Raw genomic sequence first — 21,053 nt, forward strand, 5'->3', positions numbered from 1 at the left:
TCCCATACTAAAGAAAACACTAAACATGAGCTGTAAGCATGGGAACCAGTGTCATACAGTGTTACTTAGAAGTGAGTCCCATTCAGTTTAATGACATATACTTCCTCACAGGTAAGTGGGTATAGGATTGCAGTCTGAATCTCTTTACTTGCCTCTGTTCAGGTTACTTCAACAGCAACACAGAAATACCATTAGCAACAAAAAAGAAAAATTAAGGCAGCTCTACTACTAGCATTTAGCCGGGAATTAAGTGCTATGAACAGTTTAAGCCTTACATCTCAGTAAATATTGCATGGGATTGGGCTACATAAGTGTGAAGCAATGAACTGCATTTTTGAGAGCTACGGACAGATCGTTCCAAACACAAACAGGAACACGCAATCTCTCAAACATGTTCCCAGACATGTCCCCAGGCAGACGATACATATGCAGAGATGCACAGATTCCGGTCATTGAAGGAGCTTTTGAGCCAAAGCACACACTACATCCTCATTATATATCAGCAGGAGATTTATTCAGCAGGGTGTTCAGTTAATGAGATGCTGCATTGTGGTAAAGTTGGAAAAGTAGCCATTTTGGTGTCACAAGGTGAAGTTCTCTTTCAGTGAAAAAGATGCTTAACTTAAACTGTTGTTATTGTCTAGGTTTTTTTCTTTCTTTTAAAAAATTCTTATTTCCAAGGCAGTTGTGGAGAGACAGTTTCACTATATGTGGCCCTCCCCAACCACAATAAGAGTGGGTTTGGAGAATAAGGCAGGAGCTGCTGAATATTATAATGTAAACAGGTCAGTATCTTTGAGCCCAGTCACCCACTTCTACCTACCAACAGTAGAAGAGATTTACAAACCTCTTTAACAGGCACAAGTACAGAAGCATTGGGCTCCAATCCTACACACACACAGTAAGTCACACTGAATTCAGTGGCTCTTACTTTTGAGTAGACACATGTAGGCTTGTGCTCTTGTGACATGCCTAACATCAACGCAGCTGTGCCAGTTTAATATGTTCTTCTTCATCCAGCTTTCTCACGCAGCAATACAAGGGACACAACTTAGTCTCATTGGCACAAAAACATACCAGAATTGCAGACCCGAGGTCAAAGAGCATCACCCCAAAATGTACCTTGTCCACATTCACAATTTTCAGATACTGTACCCATAGCACTTTAAAGAAGCTAGCTATTATACATGATATGCTGATGTTAAGCTTATCACCATGCAGTATATTTAAACTTTTAAGAAATTCAAAATAACTCACTAAATGTTTAGCTGCATGCCTGTAATATAAAGTTTTATGTGATTTTCAGGTTCCTTTCCTCCTGACAGATCCTTGCCGTATTTACCAACCTGGTCTTTCCCAATATGCTTCTCAAACACATGATAAACTAAGAATATCCTTCTGGATCAGGCCAATGACCCATTTAACCCTGCATTATGTTCTCACAGTGGCCAACCAGATGCCTGGGGGAAGCCCACAAACACAGGGCCTGAACACAACAGCACTCTCCCCACCCCCCCTGTTCCACCCATCTGTTCTCTTCCAGCACTTCTACTCCCAGTCTTGCTTTCCTACGCATCTTACTCCTTTTCCCCTTCTTGCCTTGGATAATCTGACCTGCCATTTCCACCAGTGGCAGCTGCAGAGTCTTCAAAATGCCAAACTGCTATCCAACAGAAAGGCAGCCGGGGTCATTACTTAAAGAGGCTTCTTCATCACCACTAGAGCCATAGAAACAATTCCCTTTGTAGATTATAGTACAGGTACTGAGAAGAAGCAGGCTTCTCTGTTTCTTTTGAAAAGTGTTTAACGTTCTAGCCATCATTTGAGAGCCTTGAGCAACTTCACTGTGTTAGAACCAGGGCATTTTTCCCCAGCCAGAATTCAGTTCTGGCACCTCTCAGGTGGATCATTGCCATTATATGAGAACAAGGGAAGTGTTTGTGGTGAGTTATGGTACCTCTTTTCCTAGAAAATAGCACTTCATTTCTTGCTTCACCTAAGGTAGATTCAAAGTTTAAATACTTTGTGTATTCAAAAAGATATGAACCTTATACTTTTCCATAATTACTAGAAAAGGCAAAAGAGTGCTGTTTAGTTTACATTACTAAAGGTATTTAAAAGAGAAAATATTGTGAACATTTTGCTTCTTATTTAAAAGTCTTCGCTGATAAGAAAATGTACAAATCTTAAATACCATATCATAATTTAAAGAGGTGTGAGTGGGAGGCATTCCAATAGAGAGATTATTTATTTTCACCTTATATTTTACAGTGCTGGCACAGTGACGTAGCAATAAATAATCTGCCTTTTTCCACACATAAAGCAAATAGGGGGTATGTGCCTCATAACTAATATAAATCCTGATTTCCCCCTCCCCCACCTGTTAGCTTGGTTCATAAAAGTAATATTATAATTTTACTCTACTTTGCAACCTCCACAGATAATTCTTCGGAGTTTGTCAATCCAAGCCTTGCTTCCATCTCCATACAAATTTGAGGGTTTGAAAAGTGACATCTTGTTCTGTGGAGATCACCCCCTAAACTTGCATTCATCCACAAGTAAAGCAACACAGGATGTATTTCACAAGGCCTTCTGCCTATATCACCATAACCACATTTGGAATCCCTGATCCCTATGGAGAAGGCCAAGAATGCAGTCCTTTCCTCCTAGCTGGAAGCAAGGGTTACAGCCAGATATAAAGATATTGCACATGTGGCTCTGCCATATTCTTATTATCCATTCATTTATTCATGAAATGTATTTATTAAATTTATATTCCTCCCTTCAAACCCAGAGCAGTGCATGACAAAATATATATAATAAGGAGATCATAAAACAACAATTATAAACTGGATATTTATTTATTTTTTCCTTCACTTAATTTTTCATTTGTGCCACATTCTGCTCTTGTAACTGGTGTTCTACTGCTGTTAGTTAGGTTTCCCCCCAGAAAACATAACATTTAAATTAATTGATAACCTATTCAATTTCAAGCCATAATGTGGAAACATGGCCTCTTTGCTACTATTCAGCTCCTGTCAATATATCAAGTAAAATCCCAACTTGTGTGATTTACCATAGGGGGAGAGGGAAATCTAAAATGGAATTTGCACAAATTGTCAAAACAATAAATTGTCATTTTGTTCAAAGCCAAAGCAATATTAAAAATAGGACCAGCTTCTAATGCCCCCCCATGCACAACACTAAAGTGAAGCAGTAATTAAAGTTTTTAATTGGCATGGATAATCCAGACAGAAATCTAATATCTTTCTCATTGTGAGGAAATCCAAATCCAAAGGATTCTCTTTTAGCTACCCAAATGTAGAATAATTCTTTTCATAGCATTTCCATAAGCATTTTGCTATGCACAGCGGGTATCTCGTACAAAAATTTACATAACAGACTTGACTTACCTCTTTGGATCCATTCTAATCTACTTATTAAAATGTGTAGGGCAGTATTTTTCTTCCCTGACAAAAAACTGGAGTGTACATATATAGCTCAGCCAGAACAAATTTCCCTTTTAAGTCAAGCATACAATTTTCAAATGTGGTATTAGACAAGAGTCTGACGGAAACCCACCGTATTGCTCAGTAACCCTCTAGTCACATCCCAATGCAAGATTTCCATAAAAGAGCTGTGCTCCAGTATCATCTGCACGCTTTTTAATAATTCAGAAGATGGGGAATTGTATAGTTATAATCCAGAGTCCAACGTATTTTCCAAAGGTCCCCATAAACTCTCATTGCCAACTGTGATGGTTTATTCTGTGTACTGAATGCTTTTTTTCTCTTCTGTAGTAAACAGTGCACCCAAGTTGCATACACTAGGCAATATTTAATATTCACATACTATGGAGGCAGCTTACTGAGAGCTGATCCTGAAATGAAGGTGGCAGAACAGCCATTTTATGGATAACTGTGAGATAGATTTCACATTTTTCACAAGCCCGAAACCTGCTTATGAGACTTGTTGAAAGAAACCACCTCACTAACTGAATTATTGGGAAATGAATACTGATGAGAACAAAAGCTTTCTTCGAAAGTCTATTGTTTTATCTAGTTTTGAATCCATTTCAGAATTTTCTACACACACACACTTTACAGTCCTTGAGAAATATACATATTGTCATTGCCCTCACTTGCTTTAACTGACATTAGTTGCCTTCAGTGATCATCATTTGGTCATATATCTTTATAGCATCATAACCAAATTACATCCACTATATCAAGGGTGGAGAACTGGATTTGTCCAGCAGGTGAACAAGGCTTCTCACCTGTCAATCACCTCACAGTTGGGTATGTGTAACCTGGTAAAGAGAAGTCTGAGAGGTGATTTCATAGCCATCTTAAAATATACATGAAGGGCTGTCACATAGAAGATGGAGCAAGCTTCTTTTCTCCTCCTCCTGAGGGACCCAAACCAATGGATTCAAATTGCAGGAAATGAGATTCTAACTAAACATCAGAAGGACTTTCTGACAGCAAGAGCTGGCAGCTGGCAGTGGAACAGACTACCTTGGAGAGTGTAGAATCTACTTCCTTGGAGGTTCTTTTTAAAACATAGGTTGGATGGCTATCTGTCAGGGATTCTTTAGCTGCAATTCCTGCATTGCAGTGTCAAGTGGGACCCAGAGAATGAGCTAAGTAGTGCTGCCAATAGGCCCTTCCAAGACCTGAGGCAAGTGCCCAACCATGTCAACCTCTGGTGTCCAGGGCAGGGAAGGAGGTGTGTTCTCGGGGCAGGGAGTTGGTGGGTGGGGCTCCTAAAGAGTAGATGCAGTGGGGTGGGCAGATGGAAACCAGAAGGGAATTTTGAGTGAAACCATAAAATTAATAATAATAATAATAATAATAATAATAATAATAATAATAATATTTATACCCTGTCCATCTGGCTGGGTTTCCCCAGCTACTCTGGGTGGCTCCCAACAGAATTAATGATAATAATAGTAATAATAATAATAATAATAATAATAATAATAATAATAATGTGATAAAACATCAGACATTAAAAGAATGTAGAGGCATATAAGATTCATTTCTCCCTTTCAAACATACCAAGCACTCCAAACCACAGCCGTTCCTACTAGAAAGACTTTGTCTTCAGGTCTGGTTGCATACTCCTGACTCTCTTAAGGCTGCCCAAGGCTCTGTGTTATGACATGTGGCTTTCCTCCATCAAAAAAAATTAGGTTGTCAGTACCTTCGGGGAAGAAGAATCTACATTTTCATGCGGACTGTTACTGCATACTTGGTACAGATTTTCATATATAGATATATGTAATGTCCAACCTAAAGCTGAACAGGAAAACATTTGCTCTCCTTCACTGTGGGAGTCTTTTATCGCATTTGAATACTACTATGTTCCCTTCATTTTCTTATCTCTAAGCCGTATGCGCACAGTTCCTTTGGCCTTTCATTACCAGCCTCATGCTTTTGAACTTCATTATCACATTTACAGCTTTCCCCAGTCTTCACCAACCGATTGTACCCCTCAGGTGACTCCAGCAGCTTTGAGGACTGTATTATGAACTGCCAGGTATCCAAAGACAATCAAAAGGATTTATGGCATGGCTGGAGCTGAGGATTCCTTCCCACCCTTAAGAATCTTCTTCCTGAAAGCACTTGATCTAAATCAGACAACTGCACAAGCTTAGTTAACCGCGCCTCCCCTTGCCTAAGAACAACTGGAGGGCTCCATCCCCTCTGGGACAACAGTAATTCTAAAATGCCTAATCCTGGATTTATTTTCAATTTTGTCCGTTTTAGAAAGCAATCTCTTGTTATCCTCTATCAGGCCTGTCAAAACGACTCTATGATGTGAGATTATTATCTCTGTCTGGAGAGAGTGCCCACTTATTCTTTTGTGCAGTGCTGGATATTGTTCCTTTACTCTTTTACCTTTTCTGTTATTTCAAAGTCCTTGGTAGCTGCATTTCTACTGTTGCACACCTCTGGAACAGATTGTATGATTTCATAACATTTTTGAGCATAGGAGATACAGAATAGTTTTAAGTCTATTTCTCTATACCCCTGGTCTCAAAAGACCCTTCCTTCCTTCCTTCCTTCCTTCCTTCCTTCCTTCCTTCCTTCCTTCCTTCCTTCCTTCAACATATTAGGAAGTGTTGAGGTTTCAAAATTGTGAGTTACATTGCCCTTATGCAAACATTCTGAATGAGAAAATCCAAACATAAGTTTCTGCTTCCCATATTTTCATGGAGCAGAGTCTATATGAATTACTGCAGTCCTGATCCTATTCCATAGTTTAGCCCAAAATTGGGTTTTCGTCATCATCAAACATGGCACCACAGCCTTACTCTTCAGAAGCCAGTGGATCCTGATCAGAAACTGGCTTAAAACAACTTGCTATGCCAACAACTGTAAGATTTGTGTTTTTTTAAAAAAAAAACTCATTCTCCAGAGATCTAGTATAAGTTCAAATAAATATTTACAGAAGGTCATTAAGTGTGATGCTTTGAAAATAATCTGATTTAATTCACTGGGACTTATTCCAAATTAAGTGTGCATAGCCCCAGGCTACAGTCCTATGAATATTTACTTGGGGATAAGACCACTGAATGCATTGGGATTTACTTTTGAGTAAACACATGTAGGATCGAGTTATTATTCAGCAATGAGTTGCCTTTGGGCAATGTTGTTAACTTGTTTTTATTATTTTAAATCTAACTTCATTTCAAATTAAGTGGGTGGCGACCAAATCCCTTTCAGATGCAATAGTCAAAGATGCAACCATCTCCAGCTCCAGATCTTGGTTTCTCTTAAACACCCCCACCCCCCTTGATATGCAATTAATTACTTCACCTTCTCAAAGACCATTACTTTCACTTTTTTGCCTCATGGGGGGGGGGGGAGGAATATTTCTTTTTCAACCTAGTCTTCATGTTATAATTATTCATTCTTTCCATAGCGTTGGAGTAAGTGGTTGCTTTTCAGAGCAGCATACAGCTTTCTTTCACATGATTTCACATTGTAAAAATAGGAAAACTGATATAATGTTAGTATATATATACTAATCCCCTGAATGAGTGTCACTTTTTAGAAGATCTACTGCTGTACCAGAGGTCAAAAGCTGTTACATTCATTTTCCAGTCCATATTGCTGGAATCGTGACTTCATTCAAAATCAGGGCTGGGTAAACCTTAGGTGAAATGTTAAGAAACATGAAAAGCCTGCAATCAGCAGCACCTAAATATAGTATACTGACTCTCGTAGTCTTTAATAGGGTCATCCATTATGCTATAATGATTATAGGGTGTCTGCCTTGAGTGGCTCCTTTCCCTTCAGTCTTAACACTTTGGGTCAGTCTCAAATGCCACCTTTTCTCAGCTGCTTCAGCATTAATCAGCCACCAAGTGGAAGAAATGGCTGCTTTTCCCAGGAGGCCACTAGCAATTGCATCCCAGATCTCCCATTGCCAAAATGTGGAAATCCATCAGTCCCAGCTATTAAGTGCTAATGAGAGCAAGGTTTCTGCGCATTTAATAGCCGTGTGGGAGCAGGGATTTCATCAGGTGATGCTTGTCTCACTTGTAGATGACAAACTGCCACCTTTCTATGCAACTGTAAAAGTATGCCAGCACAGTGTGCTTCTTTGCATCTTCCCCTTATTGGAGTTCATACAGGTGATGGCTTGCACCACTCTCTTTTACTGGTATTTAGTATTTTATATTTATTCAATAGGTTATTAACAGTAATCAGCTTTTGTCATGTGATGGTGAGACCTTTGTTCTTGAATCCTGTTTTAGGTACATAAAAAACATGAAAGCTACTTCTGACCTATCTGGGCCCCATATGAAGCTGTGGCATCCCCAGACACTCTGGGGTTCTCCAGTGGTGTACTATACATCTCAGTTCCATCACCTCCCTGTTAGTGAAAAAGATTCACATGCCCCAGAACGCTGTTCCCACTGCAGCATATGTTGATCAAAACAACTCTTCCTTTTTTTTTTTTTTTTGCTAGATTTCCAGTTATTAATGACACTGGGATTAGAAAACAAATGGCTTCTTGTGAATCTATACTGCCATTTTCTAACACGTGAACTTGTGCTACAGTGTTGTGATTATGCCTCTGAAGTTGTAAGTTGTTGTGTTTGCTAATCTGCCATGAACCAGTCATAGTTGGAAGATAGCTACTATGGGTCCTACCAAATGTCCATTTATTCAAATATTGCTTCTGTCTGATGGTGTGAGTGAAAGCAACTTGTGTGGCAGAACCAAGGAAGAAATAAATTTGTGGCTAGCCAAAGTTTGAAGGGTATAGATGACTCACCAGCTTCACTCAAACATCAAAGATAAAGAATAGAGATGATCTGGATATGATTTGCGTAACAAACATTTTCATTTGCAGCCAAGCAAAGGTAGGTAAAGGTAAAGGCATCTTATTACAGCCAAGCAATAAGATAATGAATGCATGAAACTACACACACACACACACACACACACACACACACACACACAATGCATACAAACCAATGCATAAAACACCCTCTTCAAGGTGTTTTACATAAGGATTTGCCTTCACTTTTTTAGCTTGCATGTCATACCATGGGTCAAGCTACTAGTATCCTTTCTATATAGCCCTCTAAGTGCTTAGGACAGGGCAAACCAAGAGTTAGAGCATCACAAAACATATCACTACACCCAGGTTGAAAAAGCAGAAGTATCAGCGCAAATGATTAAAATGGAGCTGCCAGTAATTTCATCATAAGACTTTATAAAATGCTGCAGTTACTGTGGGATGGAAACCATAGGCGCAGACAGGGATCATTCACTCTTAAACACTCATATGTTTTGCAAATAAAAATAAACCAAAACAATAATTATTAGTTATGAGATAGACTCACTTAAGGAAATGTCTCAATTTGCATTCAACATCTAGATATTAAGAGCTCATCTGGTGTTTAAGAGGGGCATTTAATTAACTATTAGTTTCCCATTTAATTATTTAAGGCTAGTAATGATCAATACTATCCAATGATCAATTGGGGACGCAGGTGGCGCTGTGGGTTAAAGCCTCAGTGCCTAGGACTTGCCGATCGAAAGGTCGGCGGTTCGAATCCCTGCAGCGGGGTGCGTTCCCGCTGCTCGGTCCCAGCGCCTGCCAACCTAGCAGTTCGAAAGCACCTCCGGGTGCAAGTAGATAAATAGGGACCGCTTACCAGCGGGAAGGTAAACGGCGTTTCCGTGTGCAGCTCTGGCTCGCCAGAGCAGCGATGTCACACTGGCCACGTGACCCGGAAGTGTCTCCGGACAGCACTGGCCCCCGGCCTCTTGAGTGAGATGGGCGCACAACCCCAGAGTCTGTCAAGACTGGCCCGTACGGGCAGGGGTACCTTTACCTTTAATGATCAATTTCCATGCTATTGCATTGATACTCCATGCCTGACATTGCCCAGTTTAGAAAGAAACAAAGAAACACCAAACCACAGCTGCCCTTTTCAAACATGCCAAATCTTTTAAGGGACTTTGCAGCTGGATTTTTCTACAAAAGTTTTATTTATTTCAAGCCAAATGAACTGAAAGATCATATGTGAATATTACCTATAAGCAGCATAGTCTGCAACCTTACACACACTTAAGTCCTATACATGTCTACTCCAAAATGGTCTCATTGGGTCAATGGAACTGTACCTCTTATGGTAAGTGTTCATAGGATTACAGCCTTGCTGAGGATATAGACTGTAAGGAATAATAATCGCTGATCATGTGACTGCAGTGCAAAGCAGTCGTGTGCAGACAAATCATTTATCAACAACACAAATCTTCATTCTCCTCAGAGGCATTGCTTTTCAGTGCTGTTGGAAATGCATCACTTTACATCCAGCACCACAAACAGAAATAGAACTCAACATATGCTATGGTAATCACTGGAGTCAATTTATTAATTTAGATGCTAATCAAAGGATTATATACATATTTGAGTGAACCAGTCTGAAGATTTCCAAACAAATGTGGATATTCAAAAATATAATCTTGCTATTAGTATCTAAGAAAAAGTCTAGTTCCTTATTCTGCATTTATTTCTTCTGTTGCTGCTTGCAATCTTTTCCCAGACTTGAAATCTCATCAGACTTGCTTTATGGTTTATTATTTCTCTTGGTTTATATCTGCAATATAAATATGCCCAATTAGGCTCGTCTAGTGTGCTATATTAAAGAAGACTAAAATGCAGACATATGGTCATCATCATCACAATTCCCTGAGCAAGCAGCATTTATAATGGCTTAATATGCAGTTGTGACATTTACAGATCAGAAACTGTGGATGCATTTCAGTGTTGTGTCAATGGGTCATAAAAAATACATTAGCACTGTAAAAGGAATCACACAGGAAGGTGACGAAGGAAGAACATGTTTAGATGCTGCCTGTTGGTTGCCCTCCTGTTAATTATGGCACGGTATGCTGGAGAGGAAGTGAAAGAGCATTATTATTCAAGGCATTTGCATGAACAGAATTAGAAGTCAACTGTGCATCGGGAACAAAGGGCATGCTTTATAAGCAACTGTAAGGGAAGCAATTCCACCAAGAACTACTTGTTGCTGCAACCGCAGTTGATTTGAATAGAGCGAACACATGAAACTTCCTTATTTTTGTGTCAGGGTTTGGCCCATCCTGCCCAGTGCTGGCAGCAGCTCTCCTAGGTCCTACTCAGGTGTGCTCCCTGAGATTGTTCTAACTAGAAATGGAGTCTTGGATTGAACCTGAGAACTTCTGCTTAAACAACATGCATTGAATTACTGAGCTATTGCCTTCCCCCGATAAAGAAGGCTATGAGGGATTTATTTGATTGGTACTTTAAGTGTTTAAACTCCTTTTAGAATATCTCTATCATAAAAGAAGAAGGATTAGCAAGAGATTGGACAAAGGATGCATGCTGGGTGGGTGGAAGGAAGAGAATGTATGCATAGGAAGAAATGTTTTAAAATGTGACATATGTACTTCTTGGTTAATTGTCTGTGGCTAGTAGTCACTTTGGTGTTGTTGTTGTTGTTTTAAAAAGGGAGACATTTGTCCTATTTCTTTCTGTATTCACTTGCTTATGAGATTCCCCAGGAGCATGCTCCCATTGCTCTGCTATTTCCTCCTCGTGCTTTCAGCTTACCTTCCACAGATACGTTTACTCAGTGTAATGGCATCATGTCTCATATTGGTATTTTGCTTTGGGCAACTAAGTGTTGCCTTTTTGTTAATGCGCAAGTTTTGTCCTGTTTGCTGCAAATATCATCATTGTATATAAACATGACTATTAATAATTCCACTTCAATAATAATAATGACAACATATATAGAATTTGTTCAGACAGTAATGCTTCCCTTTGCTATTACCCTGTCAGGTAAACTGCACCTTAAGGCACTCCAAAGGCAGGGCCAGCCTAGCTCTAAGGCAATTGCCTCAGGCAGCAGGATCCACAGGGACAACAGACCCTGATACCAATGTTCACTCACCCCTTCTTCCCTGGGGGAAGGCACCATTTTGTGGTTCGCCTCAGGGGCCAAAATGTCTTGGGCTGGCCCTGTCCAAAGGTATAAAATTACTTGGATACTGAATAACTGTGAGCCTTCAATCTGACAACAAATTAAGTTGGCATTGATGCCAAAAAATCCCCATTGTATTTGTGTCTGTGTAACTGGGCACTTGAGCCCTGGTTAAGCATTCACCTGAATGCTTGTGTGGGTAGAAGAGGAGAGAGGTGGCAGTGCTTCTGGACATGCTGCCTTCACTTCAGAACTTCCTGCATTTGAGAAGACTGTATCAGGGCTCATGAGCATGCTTAGCATCCCCCTTCAGACCCCTCCTCTCCACACAAAGGAGGTCTGAAATGCAGCTGGTCCACATGGGAAGGTTGGGATCAGGAGTTGCATGCTCACCCCTGCCCTGCCTGCCCTCTTTAAGTGCACGCGTGTTCACTCCAAAAGCCTGGAGAAAGCTAATATTGATAGCACAATCCTATGCATGTGTATTCAGAAGTAACTCCCACCGTGTTAATCTGGGCATACTCCCATTAAGGGTGCATAGGATTGCCGCTTAAAGCTTTTGGCTTCCATCCAAGAAAGTCATTTACATGCAAGTAATACTTGGAGTTTATATAGACGCTCAAAAGAATTGCGTAGAAGTCAAAGGAAGAAATCAGTTGAGTAGGCACTGCTGCAGAGAAATCTTCAAAGATACTGTAATGTGCCCGGGATTGAGTTTATTTGAGCCAGGTTCATTGTCTCCAGTAATTCAAAGTGGACTGGTGTATTTTGCCATCTCACAACAAAAAACTAATGTGAGCATGGTAAACATAATGGGTTGGATCCAACAATGCCCTTCTGCCCACAGAGGGAGGCTTCTACTAACAGAATGGCTATTTCACATAGCACACAGAAGGTTTGTTTGAGAAAGATGAAGCAAACAGCACAATCCTAACCATTTCTACTCAGAAGCCAGTCCTGTTGAAAGCAACGGGGCTTGCTTCCAGGTAAATGGGGTTAGGATTGCAGCGTAAAAACCAGAATTGTTATTCCTTTGGTTCAGCATCAAATTCAACCTCTTGCACAAGCTGGGGAACTGCTATAGAACCTACCAATTTAAAGCGCCGCATGTATTTGCAGAAAAGTGCTGTGTGCTATTTTCCTTCCACTCACTGTTCTTTGAATCTCAGCTCTATAGTTTGGATTCAAAGCAATGATTACCAACGTATATACAGATTTTGGAAACACACGGAGCCACCTGTTACACAGAACTGTATGCCTGGTTTTCCATTATTCACATAATTATTTATATCTTTTGAGTGTCGGTTACATGCACCCAGGAAGACTTCTGCATGGGCATCTCATCAGGGTTATGCCACAGTATAATTTTAGCACTGAATTGGTGGTGTGATCTCTGTGCATATTCACATAGCTTTCAAGTCACATTCAGAACGTTCATGAAGCATAGATCTCCCAAGACTGTACCACCACTGTAGGTGGGGCAATAGCGTTTTCCTTCATGTGGAAAAGTGGTATATCAGGGACTGAGTTGAACTAGTAACCTTTTCTCTAACATGTTAAGTTTTCTGGAAGGGAATGCTCAGACATGTGATCCTACACCTGCTGTCTGTAGTGGAACAGTCCCAGAAAGTCTATACAGTACTGTAATTTTTTTCTGAATGCATAGCTTGGATAAATCTGCACAATACACAAGTGCAAAATTCCACAGTCTAAAATGGTCTTGGTTTTCCACTTTGACCACTGCACTTAAGCAGATTGCCATAGGCTGGTAGACAGCGTGTCTGGCTTTCTTATGTTCACCATGAGGAAAAGGTGATGCTTCCTCTCCCCCCCCCCCCATGAGATTACCGGTATATGCACCCCAGACTAGCAGCCTTGTGCGTGTTCTATCCTGCACACCAGAGTCTGTGGTAACCCTGGTAACATGAACATGGGAAGGTAATTTAAGCCTTCAGCTGGGAGCTGTAACACAGGTTGGTTTATACACAAGTTGGAAAACCAGCACATTCAGTGTGCATAACTGCTGGCTGTGGGGGGCAAGCACTTGACTGCTTATAGGCTGCGTATATAAAGCTAACCCTTTCAGGGAGGTGAGGGGATGAAGTCACAGAGATTCACGACCAAAGAGGCAGGCCCACTCTCAAGCCACGTTCTTCAGTACATTTGCTGGTGAGTAATTACCATGGGTTTAGCAAAGCTACTCACAAGTAAATGCACCGAGTACTGAAATTATTGGAGTTTAGGAGCGGGCGGGTTGAAGAACCAATGCTTTTATTTTTATTTTTCCTCGTTGCTTGTCATAACCAAGTCACCTATACTGATTCTGCTTTTCTCTTTCTACTCCTCCTTGCAGCAAACGTATGTGACAATGAACTTCAGATTTGCCAGAACGGGGGAACGTGCCACAACAACGTCCGCTGCCAGTGCCCCGCAGCCTACACTGGTGTGTTGTGTGAGAAGCGGAGTTGCGAAATGGACCCAGACGGTTGCAGTCAAAGCTCTGCGCAAGGGGCAATATCATTACCACGTGTTATACTCCTATTACCACTGATTGCTCCATTAGGATTAAGTGGGTTTCTCATATTCTAGGCAACCCAGCTTTGGAGGGGGTCGACTTCAGACTGCTTAAAACAAAAAAAGAACATGCCACAGGAAATCTGGGGAAAAGAAATTGCAGCAGCAGCAGCAGCAAGCAGATGCTAATAAGTCTTTCAAAAACATAAAAGGGGGAAAACTAAAATCTCCACACATATATAGACTCTATAAAGGCCCAAACGAACTAAGCCATATCTATCCATTGTGGACATCCCAGCGAGTCAAGACTGTTATTTTCTGACTCAAGCTTAAGTCGGCAGCTGCCAATACTATTACTACTAAGTCACAGCTGCAAAAGCTTACACAGGATCGAAAAGGCTTTCGTAACCACCCCCAGACGGGAATACAAAGAAAGAAACAAACTACAAAACCTTGCTCCTCCAATCTGGTGCGCAACTGTACCTCTTCCCAGTGTGTGGACCAACCAAATAGAGGCAATTCTTTGCTGTCAGTGCATTGTGGGTATAAGGAAATCTGTTTCAAAGCTGCCATATTGGCCTGCTTCAGCCCCTGAAATTCCCTTTCCAACTGTGCTTTAGTGAACGTTGCTCTGTAACCCTTGTTGGTTGAACGATTTCTTTGTCTGATGTTAGTAAATGCACATGTGTACCAGCTCCCTCCTCAATAAATCTAAAGCCAGTCATACCCTTGTATATTTTAGAAGCACTGCATCAAGTTCATGCAGTGCTGACCTACTGTACAAGAGTGGCTATAGGACAAAAAAAAAAGAGTGTATTTATCCTTTTGTATTCAAATGAAGTTATTTTTCTTGACTAACGTAAGACGTAGATTTTTTGTATTATTGCCAATTTGTGTTAACAGACAATTTATTAATGTACTTTAATCCTAATCAGATTAAGGGGGGGGAGTTATTTTTTATTTTCATCCTATTTTTTCTTTCTTTTTTTTTCTTTCGCTTTTCATATAATTGTGCAGAGATTTCTCTGTATGGGCAACGTGCTGGCATCAAAGAATATCAGTTTACATATTATAGCAAGTGTAATAAGATTCCACCAAAGGACATTCTAAATGTTTTCTGTTGCTTTAACACTGGAAGATTTAAGAGAATAAAGATTCCTGCGTAAACAATTTCAGGGATTAGTATTGCAATTTCTTAACTGCATTTTACCAGTTTGATGGAATAGAAATTCAAATGCAGAATTGTGCAGACACAATGAGATGGATGTGGAAGAAAACTCCCCAAATGATTCAGAGACAGCAATTATGAGTGGCAAGGCCATGGTAGGTAATTTTTCAGCTGGCAGACAAGCTCAATTCATTGCCTTCAAATCAATTCAGTTTAGCTACAATCAAATACCAACTTACTTGGGAGCAAGCCCCATTGGCCTCAATGGGACTTACTTCTGAGTAGGATGCCTAGGATTACAAGTGTCAAAATACTAATTATAATTTCTGCTAACTAATTTATTCACAGTAATACATATAACACATAACATACATGTATCAAAATAGCTTTATAAAGCTGAAATGAAATCAATGTTCACAATTCATATTTCAATGTTGATTTTTTTTAAGTCAAGCTCCAATACATGAAACTTACAAGTCAAAATATGACATGAAAATTCAGCATTCAAATATTTGGACTGGTTAAATGAATGAAGGTAATATAAAGTACGTAAGTATAAGTAATCTATGCAAAACTGCCAAATACTGATTGCTACTATGTCAGATACAGTCAACTTATCTAACTAATTAACTGTATAGCATGCCTCCAACAAAGAGGTTCCCAGGATAACTGACAAAAGATAAAAGAACAAACGCTATCATAAACAATCAAAATGGTACTAGACTAGCAGCTTCTAGCAGCATTTTTAACAGTTTGAAAAAGCCAAGAAAATGCAAGTTTCATCACTGCGAAGATGAAGGCACTAGGCAAATCCCCTGGGAAGGAATTTCCAAAGGCAGGGTGCCACAACCAAGAAGGCCATATTTCTAGTTCCCACTTATGAAGACCGAGGCACTCACAGGAGAACCTTTGTAGATACCTTTAGTGCATATACTGGTTGATACGGAATGAAGCACTTGTTGCTGTTTATTGCCATGTGTTAGAAACTATCAAACACTGATTGGTATTGCATGCCAGGTCTCCAGTACTGTTAAACACTGATGGATACATGTCAGCAACTGACTAGGGCTGAATGCCACTTGTCAGATATCAGATATATTGACTATTGTTGCAAAACCTTTGAGGTGCCAGTGCTGAATTTTCAAGTATATGTCAAAAATGTGCACATCAATATAATATCCGTGATCAAGAATTCTGAAAGCATTATTACTGGGGCGGGGGGGGGCATTTTGCTATACACTTAAGCTAAAATAGGTCTGTGGTTAATAGATGTGTGGTATGATTGCCAGCACTGTGGAGCAGCAAATGTCTTGCAACCCCCCTGCCCCATAAGCATTCTGAGTACTTTGCTAGGTGATCTGTTTGCCCCCAATGTTAGACTCTGAATAGGTGCTACCAGGAGAATGATTTGCATCTGTTTTATAGAGATAGTTAACTTAATGGATGCATATAAGTGAGATGCAAGATCTCAGCTTACCTGATACACTGCTTCATGCCTCAACATAACAGGAGAAGCCTGCACAGCACAAGGCTATGGTAGTATGATTTACACTACAATAACCCTTCCATGATCTACTTTCTCTGTGTAGTAAGAGATGGATCAGATGGACTCACATTTTTGCCATGTTTTGGGGAAAAACAGCAGAACTGGGCTTGTGACACATTAGAATAAAATAGACTGAATATCGAAATATTGGGAGTGTTTGGACATACGTAGCTGAATAAAAGCCTTAATTGTCTGTATTTGATTGGAATGTGTTCAGAAGTCTGAAAGGCTTTCACAAATAGGCACTAGGTGGGAATCATGGTGCTATAACAGCATGCTAGAAAGAAAAGTGGAATTCCTTGGTTTTTACAATAGCACTTACTAAGTTTGCATGTAATGATGCTCCCCCAAATATTATCAATCCACTGCTGTTTAGAAGGCTGTCTGGCAGACTTCCAGGTACACGCTAAACATTGCTTTCGTGTTGCATCGGGTATCCAGAGTTGCAGGTTCAAAACAATGAAGCAGCATAGCTTTATGAATTACCTATGGTCTAGCGTAGAGAAAATTTTGGTAGTAATGAATCACATTCCCCAAACTCATGCACAGCTGGGCATGCCCACCAAAAGTGGAAGTATAAACAGATTTGAACACAGCTCTCCCAAGAATGCTAACGATGGTTTGAACGCCTTTGTGGTGGTAACGAACCACGTACTGAGAATTTTACAGGACATCTTTGCCCCACAGTCATCTTTTCCAATACTTAAGCCTAAAATTCATCTTCTTAACTCAAATTTATTCTGCTGCAAAACATCTGGAGAAGGTTGACAGTAATGAAGTAGCTGCAGATTCCAACGGCCCATCATCTGAATATTCATATGCATCCCAAACCTTAGTCTGCCTAAGGAAATGTATGGACAACCCCCACCCTATGCATAAAAGAGCACAGCTGCATGATTTAAGTTTTAATAAAGCCAGATTTAGTATTTTAAAAGAAGTGTCAAAATATACAGTAGCACGTAGTCGGGAAAGTGCTGCTCTAGCAAATAAAAGTTTGTTTAAAAGTATTGCCCAAGGTGTAATAAATTCTTGTTTCTGCCTTTTATTAGCCCAATTACCGCATGTGACGGCAAGAGATGGAGCAAGGAGTGGAAGCAAAAAATACTAAACACAGCAATGTTTCAAAGACAAGGAAGAATCAAAAAGTGGCAACACAGGGCGAATTTGCTTAGGAGCAGATATTCTATCACACATAATGCAAATATTTTACCAATATAATAGCCTCGAATGGAAAACAATTAATCAGCACAGACAGAAAGCCCAAGAGAATCCAGCTATTTTGTTCCCTCCAGGCTCTGTATTCTCTGAATCAGGCAGCCTATAGTCTTTGAATCATCTTTGATAGACTTGCCTGCACCTCAAGGGAATAATGATTTGGCTGGCAAATACTCCCCAGGAACACCCACCAGGGGAGAAGTCTGTCTTATCAGTTTTGTTTCTCAGAAAGCCAATATAGAGAATGACAGTAGCAGTAAACTGGTGATATTTGTGGAGTCCTCCACAGCAGCACAGCTGATGGAATGTTTGTTATTTGCACCATCAGGCTTTTTGGGTGTACTGGAATAAGATAAGGCAAAGATAAATTAAAGCTTTGGCTGACTGCCAGCAACGACCTACATGAAATTGTGGATTTACACCAGAAGCGCACTCATGATAATAAACAGAAAATTATATTGCAGCCTCACAGAGGAGTGTAAATGCAAATACAGCTGACTGACACATGGCACCAAGGATTACTTATAATTAAAGTGGATTTCTAATATTAAAATGTGGAATTTAAGCTGCCTGGAAATTTATTAGAACAGACCAAAAAAACCCAGGCTGTGTAATTATCAGAAAAGAAAATGCTCAGGAGGTAGATTGTGCATGTTTGATTATAGAGGAATTTGCAAGCCAATGGCAAACTACTATGAATTTCATACTTCGGCCATTTGACTAATTCAGCGTACCCTAAGGGGAATCTCAACTTGTGTTTCTCTAACAAGAGCCTCCCACAGTTAATGGCAAACTGCCTTTGAACTGAAGGAGAATTTCAAAAGCAGTTTGTGGGGTGGCATGAGGATTTGTCTTTCAAAGAAAAAGCCAAAAAAACCACAACCCCACTAGGCACACCCAATCCCGTAGACATAGTTCTAGTAGCTCTTTGAACACTGACCAGGATGTTCTGTTTGTGCACTGAATGATCTTAGAGGTGTGTGTTCATTTCAGGAGCAAGGAGCAAATAGGCCAGATTCATGGAAACAACATGCACTGACAACATTAAAAAAAAAAAAAAACAACTTCTGTCTATTCATAGCTCCGTAGGATGTCCCTATACCAAGGGCGGTCCAACACACAGCATTTTATGGCATGGAGGGAGGGGCTATGTGAGGTATTGTTGCGATCTAACACTTATCAGCCAAAACCTGGCATAGAATTCAGAATACCTGTACAAAATAGCTTCTAATTCCATTCAAGTTAACCATATCTTGCACTGTACCCATTGTTTTCATTCATCTCTGAAAAGTTATACAACCCTTTTGCTCAGGCATATACTAAGGTTGATAGATACAGTGAATTTCTTCATTAAAAAGGAAAATAAATCCTTTGCATCAGTAGTCTCTACAGTGCCTTTGTAGTGAAGTGTCAAGAGTGAAACAGAAACACAGAATGGATGTGAGTTTTAGACAAATTAGTTATTCAGTTTCCTTTTAAAACAGGGCCTACTTCAAAAATGCAGGATTGAAAGTCGGGGGCCACCGTAGGACCAAGACCTAGACTTAATATGTTTTTCCTCCCCAATCAAACCATCCCCAAGTAGGTTACATGTTGTTGGAAGGTTTCAAAGTACATTAGAAGGCCCACTGACCTGGTGAGAAACACTGCAGTTTGAGAAATGAAGCAGTTGAATGGCTATTTATTTATTTTCCTCAGAACATTTTAAAACTGCTCTTGAGCTACAAAGGATCCAAGGGGAGTTGCTTTCCATAAGATCAAGACATGATCTCTGCCCACAGGATGCCAATCTAAAACACATGACACTTGTCACGCAGGCAAGTTTTACCTTGGCACTAAGAGAGCCAGTGTGGTGTAGTGGTTAAGAGTGGTAGACCCGTAATCTGGTGAACTAGGTTTGCATCTCCACTCCTCCACATGCAGCTGCTGGGTGACCTTGGGCCAGTCACACTTCTTTGAAGTCTCTCAGCCCTACTCACCTCACAGAGCGTATGTTGTGGGGGAGGAAGGGAAAGGAGAATGTTAGCCGCTTTGAGACTCCATACAGTAGTTATAAAGCGGGATATCAAATCCAAATTCTTCTTCTCAAATGTTTTTTTCATAGTGGTGGAGGCAAATGTATCAACGCTGTTTAGCCGTCAGAAACCTATGGCGCACAGTATTATCCAGGCTTGCCAGGAGCAACAATTGCAGTGGTGAAACTAGGGAGTTTTTAGAAAGCAATTTGGCAGAGATATATGGCCCTGGGAACCGGACAATGGTATAACTTCAGCAGCCTATGCCATTACACCTAACAGGACAGGGCTGCTCAATGTATAAATACTGCATTGCACAATGGAATCTCCTAGGTGAGACATCTTAGTGTTTAAATATTGCTCTTTCATTATCTGTTATCGTTCTTGCTTACTTTAATTCCAGTTTCATTTCACAATATTCTAGATAGAGATTTAAATAAGCAAAGGCTCTGGTATTCCTACATTTTTCTGACATGAAATGAATAGGTTAGTTTATAATTAATGCTTTAATTCCTGCCTTGCTCTACTCTCATATTGGGGCTGGGAGGGGGGGGGGTAGAAATCTGGATGGCAAATTAAAGAGTGGCAACATTTAAGATTAAGTGATAATTTTATTAACTTCCAATAATTGCTACTGAAATAGGCCATTATTCCATGATATGTAATTATGGTAATATTCAGACCTGCTGAGGAAAATTAGGGAGATCTCAAGAGTAAAAATAATGTCCATTTTGTTCCCCTTGTCATAAAATTTTTCTCAGATGTAGTTTTTACTGTTCTTTCATTAGGGAACTAAAAATTCTGGTGGAAGGGTGATTTATGAAAATTAAATGTGCAAATTCCATTTTTATCTGCATAATCCCTAAGACTCCCACATATGGCAGAGTAACACTTTAAAAGCAGTGTTCACTTCATAGGGCTATTAGGTTTTTGGAAGGACTAAGGGACAGATTCCACTTACATTTGGGCCTATGGTCCAAAGTCTTTGGATGCTTCCATGACCACTTAAATTGTCAGCAAGTTTACTATGGAAAAGTAGTGTGTGGTATTGTTTTAACTAAGAAATCTGGTGCATTTTTTAAAAATTGGACTGTCCAT

General features: G+C 40.1%; 1 protein-coding gene across 12 annotated transcripts in view; it reads left to right on the plus strand.

Moving 5' to 3' along the window:
* NTNG1 (netrin G1) overlaps window positions 1-15,181 on the plus strand; it is a 207,975-nt gene extending 192,794 nt beyond the window's left edge. For all 12 annotated transcript variants that reach the window (XM_083745826.1, XM_083745821.1, XM_083745828.1 and 9 more), the window contains one exon: window positions 13,851-15,181. In XM_083745826.1, coding sequence (XP_083601952.1) covers window positions 13,851-14,048 — 198 coding nt within the window. In that variant the 3' untranslated portion in view covers window positions 14,049-15,181. The remainder of the gene's footprint in view (window positions 1-13,850) is intronic.
* The last annotated feature ends 5,872 nt before the right edge of the window (window positions 15,182-21,053 follow it).

This window comes from Podarcis gaigeae (assembly GCF_964106915.1).
Source record: "Podarcis gaigeae genome assembly, chromosome: 6".
In the NCBI taxonomy this organism is placed as follows: Eukaryota; Metazoa; Chordata; class Lepidosauria; order Squamata; family Lacertidae; genus Podarcis; species Podarcis gaigeae.